Source organism: Umbelopsis ramanniana, assembly GCF_025399195.1.
Source record: "Umbelopsis ramanniana AG unplaced genomic scaffold K450scaffold_58, whole genome shotgun sequence".
Classification (NCBI taxonomy): Eukaryota; Fungi; Mucoromycota; class Umbelopsidomycetes; order Umbelopsidales; family Umbelopsidaceae; genus Umbelopsis; species Umbelopsis ramanniana.
Window position 1 is genome coordinate 100,852 of NW_026252144.1, and position 15,923 is coordinate 116,774.

General features: G+C 44.8%; 7 protein-coding genes across 7 annotated transcripts; 3 read left to right on the forward strand and 4 right to left on the reverse strand.

Annotated features, from left to right (window-relative positions):
* Positions 1 to 72: 72 nt before the first annotated feature.
* Positions 73 to 2,324, reverse strand: K450DRAFT_255126 (uncharacterized protein). Its single transcript, XM_051591300.1, has 9 exons — positions 2,185 to 2,324; positions 1,773 to 1,948; positions 1,579 to 1,712; positions 1,396 to 1,508; positions 1,238 to 1,329; positions 1,092 to 1,175; positions 750 to 1,015; positions 547 to 682; positions 73 to 487 (listed from the first exon to the last, which is right to left on the reverse strand). The coding sequence occupies exons 2-9, from the start codon at positions 1,919 to 1,921 to the stop codon at positions 142 to 144; spliced, it is 1,320 nt and encodes a 439-aa protein (XP_051441821.1). The 5' UTR covers positions 1,922 to 1,948; positions 2,185 to 2,324; the 3' UTR covers positions 73 to 141.
* A 168-nt stretch (positions 2,325 to 2,492) lies between these two features.
* Positions 2,493 to 3,923, reverse strand: K450DRAFT_274397 (uncharacterized protein; the record flags this gene model as incomplete). The annotated part of the gene is made up of 2 exons (XM_051593119.1): positions 2,493 to 3,227; positions 3,372 to 3,923. The coding sequence occupies 2 exons, from the start codon at positions 3,921 to 3,923 to the stop codon at positions 2,493 to 2,495; spliced, it is 1,287 nt and encodes a 428-aa protein (XP_051441822.1).
* A 1,413-nt stretch (positions 3,924 to 5,336) lies between these two features.
* K450DRAFT_255136 (uncharacterized protein) lies at positions 5,337 to 7,693 on the reverse strand. Its single transcript, XM_051591301.1, has 8 exons — positions 7,238 to 7,693; positions 6,946 to 7,173; positions 6,576 to 6,882; positions 6,378 to 6,501; positions 6,210 to 6,316; positions 5,788 to 6,141; positions 5,617 to 5,721; positions 5,337 to 5,527 (listed from the first exon to the last, which is right to left on the reverse strand). The coding sequence occupies exons 1-8, from the start codon at positions 7,562 to 7,564 to the stop codon at positions 5,397 to 5,399; spliced, it is 1,683 nt and encodes a 560-aa protein (XP_051441823.1). The 5' UTR covers positions 7,565 to 7,693; the 3' UTR covers positions 5,337 to 5,396.
* Positions 7,694 to 9,631: 1,938 nt separating this feature from the next.
* On the reverse strand, positions 9,632 to 11,003 carry K450DRAFT_255143 (uncharacterized protein). The gene is made up of 4 exons (XM_051591302.1): positions 10,945 to 11,003; positions 10,800 to 10,880; positions 10,618 to 10,739; positions 9,632 to 10,555 (listed from the first exon to the last, which is right to left on the reverse strand). Exons 2-4 carry the CDS (start codon positions 10,831 to 10,833, stop codon positions 9,845 to 9,847), a joined length of 867 nt encoding a protein of 288 aa, XP_051441824.1. The 5' UTR covers positions 10,834 to 10,880; positions 10,945 to 11,003; the 3' UTR covers positions 9,632 to 9,844.
* A 1,128-nt stretch (positions 11,004 to 12,131) lies between these two features.
* On the forward strand, positions 12,132 to 12,881 carry K450DRAFT_255152 (uncharacterized protein). The gene is made up of 2 exons (XM_051591303.1): positions 12,132 to 12,393; positions 12,488 to 12,881. The coding sequence occupies exons 1-2, from the start codon at positions 12,370 to 12,372 to the stop codon at positions 12,680 to 12,682; spliced, it is 219 nt and encodes a 72-aa protein (XP_051441825.1). The 5' UTR covers positions 12,132 to 12,369; the 3' UTR covers positions 12,683 to 12,881.
* A 97-nt stretch (positions 12,882 to 12,978) lies between these two features.
* On the forward strand, positions 12,979 to 14,918 carry K450DRAFT_255157 (uncharacterized protein). The gene is made up of 9 exons (XM_051591304.1): positions 12,979 to 13,206; positions 13,281 to 13,484; positions 13,551 to 13,741; positions 13,813 to 13,975; positions 14,047 to 14,217; positions 14,278 to 14,405; positions 14,482 to 14,583; positions 14,647 to 14,783; positions 14,853 to 14,918. The coding sequence occupies exons 1-9, from the start codon at positions 13,138 to 13,140 to the stop codon at positions 14,909 to 14,911; spliced, it is 1,224 nt and encodes a 407-aa protein (XP_051441826.1). The 5' UTR covers positions 12,979 to 13,137; the 3' UTR covers positions 14,912 to 14,918.
* Positions 14,659 to 15,706, forward strand: K450DRAFT_255167 (uncharacterized protein). Its single transcript, XM_051591305.1, has 3 exons — positions 14,659 to 14,954; positions 15,022 to 15,049; positions 15,114 to 15,706. The coding sequence occupies exons 1-3, from the start codon at positions 14,947 to 14,949 to the stop codon at positions 15,231 to 15,233; spliced, it is 156 nt and encodes a 51-aa protein (XP_051441827.1). The 5' UTR covers positions 14,659 to 14,946; the 3' UTR covers positions 15,234 to 15,706.
* Positions 15,707 to 15,923: the final 217 nt, after the last annotated feature.

The window sequence follows — 15,923 nt, forward strand, 5'->3', positions numbered from 1 at the left end:
AAATCAAGCTGGACACGAACGCGACGAAATTTTTGTTCTCCCGCCGCCTTACATCCAACCACTACTTCGAAATATATCGAATTTGCTACATCTTTCGCTTTTTATGTATATATATTTTTATTATGATTTGAAAAAGTAGCTCTATTGGCTCGTCTTGGCCTTCTTGGCTTCACTCTGTTCTTCGGTTTTCGATGCATCTAGGTGGGGATTAGGTGTGTCGAAGGTGCGGTATGCAGAGAGGATGTAGCCTCCACCAGCACTGGTGGTCATCTCAGGGTGTGTTCGGCCAGGCAGAACCTGGTACCGTCTGAGCCAACTTTCCGTCATCTGCACACCAACGTATTCCTTGGAGGATCGCATGTGGAGGAAGGCATCAATCAAGACTTCCTTATTGATATTGTAGATAACAACGGGACGAGAGCCGGCAACAAAAGGCAGGAGTCTGTCTAGGATAGACATTGGCAAGTATTGCGAAGCGACAATCAACCTGGATAGAAAAGTCAATGGGAGGTGATCATCCAGCCAGGACGCGCGCTATGTACGTACCCATCAAACCCTCCTTCATTCAAAACAGCTCGTGCAGCTTCTATTCGCTTTACAGTCTTTCTTCTTCTGGTGTAATTGATCTTTTCTCTATCAGTCAACCCTTCAAACTCTTCTTCAGTGAACTCCACCCATCCATCTTATGGATACGCAAGTATTGATTAGTGAAAGGCCCTCTGGGATCACGCACCTAGACGTATACTTACCACTGGTCGGTTCGTCCTTATCGACCATAGTCCAAGGCAGCGTGGAAATGGAATCCAAGATACGCTTTGAAAAGTTGTGATATCGAAGAACGTCGTAATTGGAACTCAAGCCATCGTGGATTCCCATGATTTGTCCATAGCCTCCCATACGTTCAGCGACAGCGGATATTAACAAACCCTGGGTGTCGTCGACCACCAAGTACCGAGCTTCAGCGTGGACGTTGGCAAAATTGAGTATTTGTGCAAGTGTATCCACTCGAAGGAAGCTGTAGGGTGAATCAAATGTACAAGGTTAGGGCAAGCCACGGGTCAAAATGGGAATCTTGGGATATGTTAACATACCCAATCTTTTCTGGATTTCGCTCAAAAAAGTATTCTGCTACAGAGTATAAAGTGGGTCGCATGGGAGTGAATTCTTTTGAGAACCTTGAGAAGACATGGATGAGTGTTGAAAAATCGAGGGTTATACGATGCAGACGCCAACTTACTTCTTCTTCTTCCTTTGTACATATTTGGCCTTGGACCATTCGGTTTTCTTTTCGAAGGAGGAGTGGGACTCGATAATCTTCTTGATAATGCTCTGAACAAGGTGATGGCAAGCGTTAATGCCGATTCAATGTGCTCTATCGATCCACCCATAACTTACTTCCTCATCGGCCTCATCAGGGAACTCGCGCTTCATCCTTTCGATTTCTTCATGGGTCAATTTCTGAGCATCCTTGCTATCAAAGATCTCTCTATTGTTGGCTTCAGTCGACTCTACACCGGCAGAAAAGATGCATTGGTCAGTCAGTACAGTGGTGCAGACATCCCCACTGCTCAAGCCTACCTATGTCCTCTAATGCGGTATTGCGAACAGGCTTGATGTCACCGCTATTGTTGAGAATTTGGTACGTCAATCCAAACGGCTGGCCGATCAGAGCGTTTGCCTTGAATGTACCGAACTTGCCAAGCGGTATTTTTCTGCAAAGCAACCACGTTAGAAGCGGGATCGCATCTCTGATCTAACCAACGCTAACCTACGTGTCGGGCTTGAGTGTGATTTGCTTGACATTGCCACTAGGCAGTTGGAGAAACAGACACTGATCAGCTTTGATATGGGGGAAATCTTCCGAAATGTCGTCCTCGGTGGTGATGGCAGGGACCGTTGCGGTCTCCAAGGCGGCGGACATGTCAATGAAGTACAATGCTGGGATCAACTTTTTGGTATAGAAAAAAAAAATTGTTGAATTTCAATGGAATCTCCGAGTAGGATTTCACTGCCAAAATTAAACACAAAAAAAGGGATGTTTTATATAAATTGGACCGCTAAAATACACACATGAAGAGAGAGAGCAAGTTCATCTAATTCCTCACAGAGGAGAGGAGAAGAAAGTCGAAGATGGGAAGAGCATAGGTGCAGAAGAGACCATTCAAATGTAGAAAAAGTACTTACATAAATCGTAGGTAACTCGCAGAAAGCGAAGGGAAAAAAACAAAGACGATAGAGAAAGGTAGAATTATGGGTAGATCAAATCAGCAGTAATAAGAGGATGATCCATTCTGTTTTTTTGGGGGGGGTTTTTTTTTTGACGAGTTGAAAATCCATGAAACGATTTGGTGTATGATCTCTAAAGAGATCTCGTAAAAGAACAGTAATGATTCAAAGAAATAGTAGAAAAAAACGGACGAAAGGTAAACGAAGTGGTATCATGCATGAGGGAGGGTTTCAAAATGGTGGGGTGGGTGCGAAAATTTGACAGGTTACTGGAATAACCGGTGGTGTGACAGGAGGTCAACTCCCGCTACAGCCGTAGCTGATGCTGGACGACCCACACTGGAGAGGTCTTGAAAGCATTCATCCTGGGGTGGGACCCTCGTCATGCCCAATATATCGGTGTAAGGATTACCATAGGGCTGCTGATAACCATAGTTTTCCGACGAAGCAAATGGATGCATACCCATTTCTACCATAGCATAGGCCAGGTTGTTACGTTGCTGGTCATTGTGATCCTGCTGCTGTGATGAAGCTTGAGCATGACGTTGAGCAGCAAACGCTTGATGCGATGGCGGTTGCTGAGATGCATAATAGTAGTTGGTGTTCCCGAATGGGTCGGGAATATAGTGTTGCGAAGGGGATGCTGGACCATGGCAATTCGCTGCTGCCGCTGCTGCTGCCGCGGCGGCGGCTACGACGACGGATGAAGTGTTGGACTGAGGTCCAGTAGGCACATAATCAAAATCCATTTCAGGAGTCAAGGTTTTGTAAGATAAATCATCGTCTTCAAACGGCGTTCGTAAGAAATGAGACGTTTGGGATCCATCGTAGACATAGGATGGAACACCATTGTTTTCAGGATAACTGCTGGTAGGACTGGGCGTCTTGGGGGCACCGATGCTTGGGCTTTGGCTGCTATTTCGCCTCGATATACAGAATGGACAATTCCGTACAAAGCGCGCAATCAATTCTTTGGGTATCCATGAATACCGACGGCGTACCTAGTGTAGAAGTGGAATGGAAGGAAATGAAAAAATTTAGATGAGGATTGTTGTTTGTTTGTGTGGAATGTGTGTAGGGTTTTTTCACTGTTACGGTACGGAATGCTACCCCTCTCCCCCCAAAAAAAATAATAGGTTGCTTACCAAAGCAGACGTTTTGTCTCGGCCGCCATGATGTGCTTCTCTATGAGCTCTAACCAGTATTTCATATATCTGTTCTCGCATTGCCACGGGTTTATTGTCGTGACAAACAATATCGAGTGTGTCGGTAGGGGCAAGTTGAAACATTTTCTTAACCCAAAATCGGAATTGCGCAGTTGAGATGGCCGTATTGCGGGGATCCTTGAGTACTTGCAAGATTAATGTATAGCGGTGTTGGTCTACTAAAGCCTTGTCTCTCTTCTTTGGGCTCAAATTATCGAGATACTCTTGTACAATACATTGAAAATCCTCATAAGTAGGGTATTGGTCATTGTCGTTGAACATGGCAGCAGCGGCAGCACTCATGACCGCTGCTTGATGGTGCTGGGATGGAGATTGCGCTACTTGTTGCTGTTGTTGCTGGGCATGGTAATAGGCAGCTGCCGAATTATAGTTGTAATTGGCTTGGTATTGAGAAGACCCGTTGGTAGGGTACCCCATGAGCACAGGATTAAGTGGCATGGATTGAGACGGATTGGATGTCTGCTGTGTCATGATGTGAATAGAAAGAACCGGGTTCAGCGAGGGGCGATCAAGAAAGAAGAGGTGCAATATTCAGGACAATGAAACAACTATATAAAAATATTTAAGGGAATGTTGCACAAAAAGATTGTCAGCTCTTTCCAAACAAAAGGGTAGGAAAGTGAAAATAAAGAAAGAGAAGTGAAAGAGAGATGTGTTTGTATTAATGCGAAGAGAAAGAAAATAGATAAGAGGATATGCAACAAGTAAAAAACAGGAAAGGGTGCACTAATCGGAAGTTAAGGATCAGTCTGCAATATGATATGATGGTGGGCATGAAAGAAGTGATGTATGTAAAAAGAATCGAGTGTCAACGTCTGGTAGGGACTACCTCATCCCATGCCATGGTATGAATTGAGCTAGATTGCTCACGCTCTATGCGACTTCCCATCGAGCATGTACATTACTCTTTTGCTTTTTGATGTCTGGCTTGTTAGATTGCATTCTCTTAATGTTTGAGAACCCTCGTTAGATTGTCATGTTTTCTGTCCATTCCTCGGCGCTATTGATAAATACAATACGCATGAAATCGGTGATGGGGGGGGGAGACGAACCAACACCCATGCCAGCCACTACGGTAAAGTGTGTGGCCTGGCTAATTTTTTATTTTTTCAATTTACCCTAATCAAGGGCAAAGGTTGCTTCCAAACACATCTTTTCAGGATCAAAAATGACAATAATGATTTAAACAAACACTAACAAGATTGTGGCCAAAGTGTTCTTCCTTCCGAGTCCCCTCTGTCGTCGTCTTCCATGGTCTTTTGTTTCTTTACCAAACATATCCCATCGGTAACATAATAAGAATACTGACCAAATATTTCAATTTGACCTGAGTGCGCCATCTTATGGTTCGTTTGTGATAGGTTTGTAGAAACGTCATGGGAATGGCCTACGAAAAACAATTGTCCATTGGGAACGAATCATTCGTGAGGTCAATCTCAACAGATTAGTACGTAACCTTCCATATGCAGAATATGCAGTGAATTGACACTTTGACTAGCTCTTGTGTCATCTTGCAGATCCCTTGGTAAAAGTGGAGTGGACACTGTGTGTTTCATGGCTTGGCTTGGTTGGTTGACAACATGTCACTTCTGACTCCTATTGGTGATGGATGCACGGTAAAGTCCTTTCTTTGCATCTCACATACTTGACGTCCATCAAGCTTGTCATCAGACTCAGTTTCCCATATCGAAAGGTCTATTGTCTATTTAGTGGCAAATTACTGATTTCACCGACAGTAGAGCCGTCCGTCTCTAGCACATTCTTTTTCCGTTTCTTAAACAGTGATAATATTTTTAAGTATTTTGATGCCAACAAAGGGGAATGAGATCATTTGCAAACGAACCCTTCTTTTTTCTTAACTCAAAAAGAAAAACAATGGGAAAGAAAAAAATTATACTGCAATCTTGGTAAGAAAGGAGTGGACTCCAGACGTATTTTCCAGTTTTAGACGTTTTCAGATGGAGACCTGCCATCGAGTTCTTGTTCATCTGCATGAGGTCGGTAGGGTGAGGCATTCCAGCGACCTCCCCATTGTTGTAATGAAGCAAATAACGTCTGTGCACGGCTTCGAATCCCTACAGTGAAGAGTCAGTGATTCAATCCCAAAGTAGTGCGTATGCTGAAGCTAGCATGGCATACATGAAACGGAAAAAAATATGCTTACCATCGCGATCACCTTGTTCAGATGCATCCAGCAAAGTCACATCGTGCACCGACTGCTCTACAGCGACGGGCAGATCCAATTCCGATCGACTCCGGCGATGTGTGCCTAGGTAGCATAATCGTAAATAGAAACCCTCATAAAAGCATGTATGCCGCCGTTGCGTCTATTTACCTTGGTCTCGACCATAGCCCTTGCCTTTCTTACCGCGGGAAATCCACGGCTTCACACGTAAGCCACCGGCCTCGTGGGTACTGCGTCGACGGCTCATCCCCGGAAGTGCATTGGGTCGCACCTTGGCGGTTTTGTCAGGTAGGTTAAACTCCAGTCCTACAACAGAATCATATGCACGTTGGCTGTTGACACTGGGGTCTGACAGAGTCGATGGAGACTTCGTATGGCGTTTCTTAGCAGCGGGCACCAGACCAATAATGCGCTGGATATGATTAAGAAGAATGCCTTCTCGAGCTCGTGCGTTGGGCGCTGCGAATTTAGGTGACTTCAAAGCGGCGTTTTCCGCGTTGATCACTAAGGAGAACACCCATGTCAGTAACAAAGACACTGCATGGTTCTAACATAGCTCAATGGTATCTTACATTTGACATGAATGAACGATGCTAGCTGGTCAGAATTGTAAAACAAGCCATTGGGTGGTAACGCTGGGCCAAACTTGCCAACATTCTCGTTGGCAACCACCTCCACACTATAAAGCAAGAATTAGGAACCGATCATCTTATTCTGACTCATGAAGAACCGGGTCTTACCGCCAAACAGGTCGATCATCAACCAGCTCCTCGTGAACAATGATAAAAACATGTAAAAACTGCGACTTAATGGCGGCTGGATTAAAAGGCTGTCGGCCATCGACGAAAATAACACACACAATGTCTGTTGAACACAAAAAAGTTACGTTAGGACCCCTCACGACATAAGCTCTGGACATATTTTCAAAGTAGACCCACCATTTCCAATATGACGTTTGCGTTGAATATGCTGCTTATCCACTGGGCGAGATGGTATAAGGGTGGAAACATGGAAAGCCAGGGTAGCATCGTCTCGCATGCTGATATAGGTGTGGGTTCCAGAGTCACCACTTCGAGTGTCCAGTCCTGCTGACCATCCTTCGTAACCCTGGAGCTCAACACGTTTGGAGACAATATTCAAGAATCGCTCCAAACCATCTGGTGTTTCCGAATTGGCAAACCAATCTTCTTCCTTTGTCTGACCATCTTTCACCACCAATACACCAAATTTGTAACGATTATGAACCTAGGGTATGTCAGTTAGACATGCGAGTTACAAATACTTAAAAGAAAAAATCGGATGGCTTACTCCAAGTTCATCCAAGCGAATGATATTTTGTTCCACACCACTTGATTGTAGAGTTTTGGAGTGGACAACCTGAAGAACAGATGTATCGATGCTGGCATCCACGAGGGACACAATGGACGGCCAAATGCTGGTCAAGTCATTGTAGACACTGCTGGCTGAGGCCGTACTTGCAGCAGAAGACCCGACTTTCAAATGAGCACTGGAAACAAGCGTTCGACTGTCCGGTGGCTACAACCCAAAACGTCAATAATCGAACACTGCATACAGAGACCATGGGCCCCCCTCTACTTACCGTGGTTTTGCGCACAATGACACGATATTGGGTATCTTGATCAGAAGGGGAGTCGTCCTCCTCCGAATCCAACTCTTTCAAACTGGCATTGGGCATTTCCTCAAGGATAGTGATGAGGACAGGGTTGTCCACGGAGCTCCCGCAGAGGGTCAAGTAATCCTGGCCTGCGAAATAAGTTCGGAACCAGGTTGCTTTGTGGTCATAATGCTCCAATTCACACGCATCGTAATCGGGCAGGGTTTCATCCGGCGTAGTCGATATGGATTTTGGTAGGTCGGTATACTTGTTGGTTCCTTCTATCCAAAAACCTTTGGCAGGAATGATCATGGCATGTTCGTTAAATTGATAATGCTGACTTAAGCACTCGTTACCGAAATGCTTGATACCAAAGATCTACAGGACGGGGTGCATATGAGTACATGGTAAGGCAGTCATATAAAAAACCCCCCACCGAAAACTTACAAAGCTCTTGATATCCTGTAAATTAGATTGATATACATCTTCTTGTTCTTTCGTAGAAGGCTTGACCGGCGAATTTTTAGCCTTCAAGTCCTGGAATTGATTGACTAAAGCTTCATAGCGCTGCTTGAGTTGGTCTTTGTAGCGGCTCCCTTCAATCATGTTGGTCATTTTCTTCAAGTCATCCAGAATGCACTGAAAGCTGTCCATAGGAAACGGAGCGTCTGGTTTCCCTTGTTGTTGTACAACAGATGCCAACAACTGGTCACACTCGCTGCATACTTTACTATGCAGAGTAGTCAAGGTAGCAGTGATAAGAATAGAACCAAGACCCAGGTTGCTTGATCGTCTACGCCTGTCTGACCGCATTTGGGCATACCGGTTCGTTAGCGTCGACGATGCATCCACTTTGCTCGTTGCTGTCCCCGTGAGAGCGAGCCTTTCAAGTTGCTAAAAGTGCAAATGCCATTAGTACCACACCTTCAACCTTGAACCTCCGAAAACACTGTACCTGACTGGCATCCTGCACATCATTGATCTTGGGTTGGATAGTCGGATTGACATCCGATGATATGTCTTCCATGTTTATGTCGGCGATCTCTTTCCCAAACAAGATTGTCCCAACTCCACCTGGTTTATCAGTAAATCCATGGTACTCGTCGATGTGAGTCGATATGATCCTATGGTGATTGGATTCAAGGGGATGCGGTAAGCGGTGGATGGATTGAAGATGTCTTGGATCCTGCACCTTTTGGGTATCATTCTGCTGTTGGTGGGTGATCGTGATTTTGGGAGCAACTCGACGATCGGTAGGTGAACCGTCGGGTGACGAGTGTCCATTGGAGCCTACATTATTCGCGGCAAAATGGTGGGGGCTGTTCGGTTTCGTAAATATAGTAGATAAGTCGATGATACTAGATGTTCTATGCCGGAAGCGTGATATCTTGGAGCCTCTTTGCGTAGGCGTGGAGATGGAATTAAACGTAGGCTGAGGTGAATGTTTCTCCTGAACGGATTGTAGCACGCTAGTAGATGAGCTTGCCTTGTCGCCAGGACGGAGACTAAATCTAGATCTTGATGATGTGGAAATTGACGCTGATCTTGATACAAACTGCTTGACTGAACCAAAGGAGGACTTCATTATCTGTGGAAATCGATTTATGCTTGCTCCTGATCCAAATATGGATGCATTGGAATAGTTGGATTGAATCGATTTAGATGATTCCCCCGATACCCTCCGCTTTCGTGGGGTAGGTGACGACGCTGTGGAATTCTGTTGGTCAAAAGGCTTTACGGAGTAATGATCTTGAATGGTATACTGATCTCTTTGACGAACAACATCCATGGACTGAGCCTTGGACAACGTACTGGGTAAAGACGTGGAGGATCGTCGATAAGCCGATAGTTTGGGCTGAGAATGATCCAAGTGTTTTCGAACAGCGGTAGAGGGTATAACTATTTCCTCATCTTCTTCTTCTACAAAGCTGCGGCAAAAAGGTGTATTATCTTCGTTGATAGGATAGGGTATCTTTGACGATGGGTCCATAGATGCTGATGACCGAGATGGAGGGGATTGCCCTTGGCATGGTGAATAATCTGATGATGAATGTAAACTTAAAGGCTTCTCGGCTTCCTGAGCCTTGAAGAGGTTGGTGGAAGTACTTTGCATTAAATGCTTGTCTGATTGATAACTATAACTACAGTGACATGCAAAAACGTATAATAAAAGGACAGGACGGGAGGCAAGCGAGAGAAAAAAAGAGTGAGAAAGAAGCGAGAGGGAAAAAAAAAAAAAAAAAGACGATTGGATACCGGCGACCGAAATATTGCGTGCAGAGCAACCTTTGGGGGACAAGGCGAGGTTCCACTCGTGAACAGACAAATCGTGCTGGTAGAAAACGTCGCATTGACAACGCGCGCCAAAAAATAAACACATTCATTTAGGTTTGCAGTGGAATATTTTTATAGAACATCATGGTTGATCAAGAAAAAATAGCGCGATGGTTTAAAAGAAAGCAGACAAACCCTGATGGGCGTGAACTTTTAGATGGGATGGGATGTGGTTGTGAAAGTTAAGTGTAGTGAGAGGCCATGAAAATGTATGCGAAATAGTGAGTATAACAAATGTAATACAGAGGTGGTTTTTTTTTAAGATTGAGCCAAGCAGAGGTGGCCGTTCTCTGCTACCTTCAGGACGATTTTTTTTAGATTTTGTAATTCATCGTCTGAAGTTGGGGTGGGTGGGGGTGTACCATCACTTGATAAATTACCGTAGATGTCTCTCTTCTGCTTCATGCGTTCGGCATGGCGTCTAGCTTGTTCACGGTCCTTGCGAACTTCCTCGAGGAAATCATCCACACCGTCACAGATGTTCTTCGTTGCATTTTGCAGCGAATACATCATGAAGAAGTTCTGAAGCTCAGCAGGAGCAATTTCCTCCTTGGGGAGTAGCTTGATAAGTCGTTCGAGGTCATGGCTGGCACTTTCGTCAAAAAATCGTTTATACATGTGGCGGATTTGAAACTCATCAGCCAACCCCATGTGCAGCTTCATGTCGATTCGACCAGGGCGTAACAAAGCAGGTGGAAGTTTGCTAGTATCGTTACACGTCATGAAGACCACCGACCCTTCTTGACCAACGATGCCATCCAAAGCATTTAGCAAGCTGCTTAGAGAGATTCCGCCGCTAGTAGTCTTGGTGGTATCGGACGGTTCATCGTTCGTGTTCATTTTAACCGAATCAACGTCTTCAATCAATAGAATGGAATTGCGAGGCTTGTGTTGTAAGCAGGACAAGAACCGGTTATCATCAAGTTCATTGTTAAGACTAATGATGGACACGTTCATATGGAGCTCTCCCTGAAAATCCCATCCTATATCAGCCCAGGTCATTGTATGCACCTTGTCGAATAGGGACTTACCGCAATGGCTTCGATGGTAGACGTTTTGCCAGTACCTGGAGGTCCATGGAGTAGGTAACCGCGACGGTATGGGATACCTCTCTTCTGGAACCATTCGCCTTGAGCAAGGAACGACTTGATGTCTATAAGAGGTTATTTAGAATTAAATGGCCCAGTTCCAATTTTATTTCCCATGGATCTACCTTTTAGTAGCGCCTCCTTCTGACCCTCCTTCATCACGACGGTTTCAAAGCGTCTAGGCACCTTGACAATGGAAGCGTCCCCTATGCATAGAAAGCGTAAGCCCATCCATTTACTGATGTTCACGGCATGGTCGATGGCACTTACATTCCCATTGACCCCAAGCTGTAAGAAACTGTTAGATTGGGTGTCAAGCTGTGGCACAGTCAAAAAGAGACTTACGTTGCAAAAGGTAACGATAGACAATGCACTACGGGAAAAATCACTAGGTTAACTATTTCAAACTCAATGTCATGCCCTGACTTTCTCGCTTACCTTTCCAAATTTTTTATCATAATATCTGTCCTTCCACTCTTCCAAGATCCCCTTTAGGGTGGCCATGCTACCAAACCGTATGCTGCTCCCCAAAAACAACAAATTAGAGTTAATCCACATGCGTGACCCAGTCCACCCCAGCCACTCACCGAACACTGATATATTCCGTCTGAGGAAGGAAGCGGTTGAACATGTCATCGTAGTTACTACCGGTATCGCTGCTCTTGTAGCGACTGACCTCCAATCTATAGCCTTTGTAGGTGATGGTATTGACCTGGCCGAGGGCTGCCACCAACAGTGAGTTCAGCAGTTATAATAAACATAAATAAAATAAAAACACTCACGTGGGCCAAGGACAACGCTGGGCCTTTGAGGATTGGCTACATTTTCGTCATCACTCTCGTCGCCTTCCCATTGCGCACGGGCCACGGCCTCGCTGAGCCTAGGCAGTTGACTGGTCTTTTCCGATAAAAATTCACTGACACAGCCAAAGATAGGGTCACCATGCTCGATCATGATGGTGGCATAGAACAACGTGAAAAGCCAGTTCCAAGCGGCTTGGTACATTGCTAGGTAAACCTCATAAAGTACGGCTACATAGACCCATCAGTTTTGTAGATCCTTCGTAAACAAAAAAAGTCGATGAAGGTACTTACAGTAAGCATAAACGCCAAAGCCGACAATGACCACATCGTTATTCAAATAGCGGGTTAGCATAGCAAAAAGACGAGGGCCAATAATTTGGATCCATGCTTCAGGTTCGCTGTAATGTTCGAGCGTAGTGATGGTTTGGTTTAAATACTGAGGTATATCGGCAAGAAGTATCATGGTAGTAGAGAAATGGTAAGAAAAGAGCAACCCAGCTATGAAGCAGCTTTTATAAGGAGATCAAAAAGTGTGAAGGTAACTGCGCCAATGTGCTAAGCACAAACAAAAGCTCGGCTCGCGTCTGCTGATATAGATCGCGTAGTCATGGGTTCGGAGAACGGGTGCGATGAAGGGCTGCGGTGGATTGGGGGGGGAGGGTGTGCTTGAAGTCACATGACTCGGTTCGACCACAGCGAACGGACCTTCAAACTGAGTCTCTCTTTCTCTCACTTTTTGTTCAGACGCTCGTCATTGGGGCATTGTGTGTTTGACTGTGATCGAAGCTACTCCCCCCACCATTGCACTGCATTCCGCCATAACGCCAACCGAGGTCGACATAAGCCATCAGCCATTTAGATCTAAGCTTCTATATAGAGAGGACTGAAGAACATGATGAAAGGACTCAAGGGAGTTGTACGTGTCGCTGTTAGGCATAGACCATTCTGGGCAATATGTCGTAACCTTGAATCATCGAACGATTTTTCTAAACCTCATTCTCCATGCACAGCTTTCAAGGTCGAAATCCTCTTCGACGCCATCGCAAGTCAATCCGCCAGCCGCTACCACGAGCAGTGATTCAAAGCAACGCTCTACTGGCGTCCATTCACCCGCTCAACGACAAATCACTGAGCAACCTTCTAACAAGCCAACCCTACCCGCTATCTCAATAACCAATACACCTACTCCTGATCCGGTACGTTGACCGCACCCTTATTTAATTCAGCCACACTCATTGACAGATCAAATTTTTTTTAACCTATATTCCCTTCGTTTAGCCAACGCATTCTCCTTCCTCAAAATCTCCTTCCCTTGGAAAGCCTAGCAACGATCCCATCAAAAATGCTTCTATCAACAGAATCAAGGCTACACCAAAGGATTCCATTCCGGCTAGTAAATCCCCGAGAAGGCAAAAAAGCTCGCGATTCTATTCTCAAGAAAATATAGAATTGGAGAAATTACCCAATTTCAATGGTAGGTTCGACATTGGAGGTGAATACGTGTGATACATTGTCTCACCTCCCTTCTACAGAGGTTCCTACTCACCAACGCCATGAACTGTTTTTGAGAAAATTGATACAATGCCAGGTGGTGTTTGATTTCAACGATGCATCATCCCAACTCAAAGGAAAGGAGATTAAACGGCAGGCTTTGCAAGAAATGATAGACTACATTGTCACTACCAAAGGGGCTATTGTAGATCCGATTTATCCAGAGGCCATTCGAATGGTACGCTTTGTGTAAACTCACTTCATACCTGTCAACGGTACTAACATCACTAAACTTCTTTTTTATTCTAAAAGTTCTCAATCAATCTATTTCGCACCATCCCACCGCAGGTCAACCCTGTGGGCGATGCCTTTGATCCAGAGGAGGATGAACCTGTACTTGAAATGGCATGGCCGCATCTACAGTTGGTGTATGAATTCTTTTTACGATTTGTGGAGTCACCAGATTTCAACACCAGCATTTCAAAGCGTTACATAGATCAAAAGTTCATACTTCAGGTAGAGATCAGTGGGTGTAGGGTTTTTCCTAGACGTGCGTCATACTAAACCTCGAACATCCTTTAGCTCCTTGAACTGTTTGATAGCGAGGATCCTAGGGAGCGGGACTTCCTCAAAACCACGTTACATCGCATCTATGGAAAATTTCTCAATCTTCGTGCATTCATCAGAAGGTCCATCAACAACATCTTTTTTCAGTTTATCTACGAAACAGAGCGACATAATGGGATTGCCGAGTTGCTAGAAATCCTTGGAAGGTGAGCACTGGATGGAAATGCATGGGATCATGCCCTTGAATTCTAAACCCTATACTGTCAATCCTTTACAGTATCATCAATGGATTTGCCCTACCTCTTAAGGAAGAGCATAAATCATTCCTGACGAGAGTATTGATACCTTTGCATAAAGTCAAGTCATTGTCATTGTACCATCCGCAGCTGGCTTACTGCGTTGTGCAATTCTTAGAAAAGGATCAAGCCTTGACCGAGGAGGTATAGCATGAAACGGGGAGCTGTGACGCAAGTGAAATATTAGGTCGCTCAACTAGTTTTCTAATTGGCAGGTTGTCATGGGTCTGTTGCGGTATTGGCCAAAGATTAACAGCCCCAAAGAAGTCATGTTCCTTCATGAAATTGAAGAAATATTGGATTTAATCGAACCTAATGAGTTTCAAAAAGTGATGAAGCCGCTCTTCCAACGATTAGCCCAATGTGTTTCTAGTTCACACTTCCAGGTAGGCCGCAGTCGGTTTCCGTGGTTACCAATGAAATTGACTAACCGTTTTTTGCTCCAGGTTGCAGAGCGTGCGCTGGCATTTTGGAACAACGAATATGTTGTCAATTTAATGGGGGATAATATCGATGTGATCATGCCCATCATGTTTCCTGCACTCTATGAGAATACAAAGACCCACTGGAACAGGTAAAATCATAAATTTTTCTTAGCTTAGCATTGGCCCGCGTGACGTAGTAACCTTTTTCAATTTGTCCTCCTGCAGAGCTATACATAGCTCCGTGTATAATGCTTTAAAGATATTTGCTGACATAAGTCCAAGACTGTACGATAGCTGTACACTCGAGTATAATGAACGAGTTCAAAAGTGAGTCATCCATCCATGTTCTCCCCCCCCCCCCAAAAAAAATGTTGACTGACGCTTGGCTAGGTCACAAAAACAAAGAGAGGATCGAACCTTGTTTTGGAAAATGATAGAGTCAGATGCAAGAGAACAGCGAGGAAAACGCTTGTCAACGGAAATGCCTAAACCAGTGTCCGCCGGCTACCATCAAGGGTTTACAAGAGGTAAGGTTTGAGGAAATGCCCTATTCTGGATGATCCGTCGGGCTGATGTGGTTTCGCTTACACAGACAGTGCAAACGGAAATTCAAACGATGGCGTGCAATATAGAGAGGAGGGCAGCGACGGTCTAGACCAGGATATGGTGAGTTGAACACACAATTGGTCTATGTGGACGTAAGTAGTTATTAATAGTTGGCTGGTAGCGCTCATTTGATACAGCTTCCAACCCTCACTTGCGTAGAAAATCCAGGATACCCATGGATGCATCGGTAAGCTGAGCTCAATCAAGTAGGATGGGTTTCCCGATCCACACAAAAAACTTATACTCTGTAGGTCCTGAATGAACTTCAACACTACCAGAGCCCAGACGATAGATCTATGAGGGTCGATGTCACCACCCCACCTTCTCAAGACACATTCCAATCCCATACCCCCACTTCCTTTACAGGATAATTTCCCTCGATCCATGGCTCACCGCGCGCCTCTCTAGCCTGCATCGGCATGTTCTTTCTGCTCGATCAGCGCCTCCTCCGTCATTCAACTGCGCTTTCCCATACAGTGTAGTCATTCCCTTTCAAATCGCTGTAACCTATCTGTTTATCGCAATTCATCCTTTTTGCACTCTAGTAAAAAAGTAAACAGCACATACCAAAAAATATTATTCTATGTACATTGGGGGGTAACTGTAAACTATTGGTTCTTGGACACTTGTTTTTCAAGCTGATTCTGCTTGGCTTTGTACGAACTAGTCACCTCGTTGCGGTCTGGTGCCCGGAAAAAAATATTCGATCCATGCACTTTGCGTTCATATACAGCCTGCGAGGTGTGAGTGGAAATAGAGTGTGGTTTTGCGGAACTGGGTATACTTACTGCTGAGGGCTTGAGAGACGACAATTCGCTTTGAATCACTGCGATTTCCTTCAACTAGTAAGAAAAAACAATGAGCTTACAGTTCTATGATGTAGCATACTGCCCGTATTGAATTCACATGTCTACATGCCTGTGATTGTACTTTTTGTTGGGATGACATTATTATGAACGGCAGGATAAAAGAAAATTGAGAGAGCCGGAGTTTGCAGTGTTGAACATTTTTTTGTTCAGAGCACTGCTTTCTTTCCTGGTCACCTGTAAGTTGATGAGAGG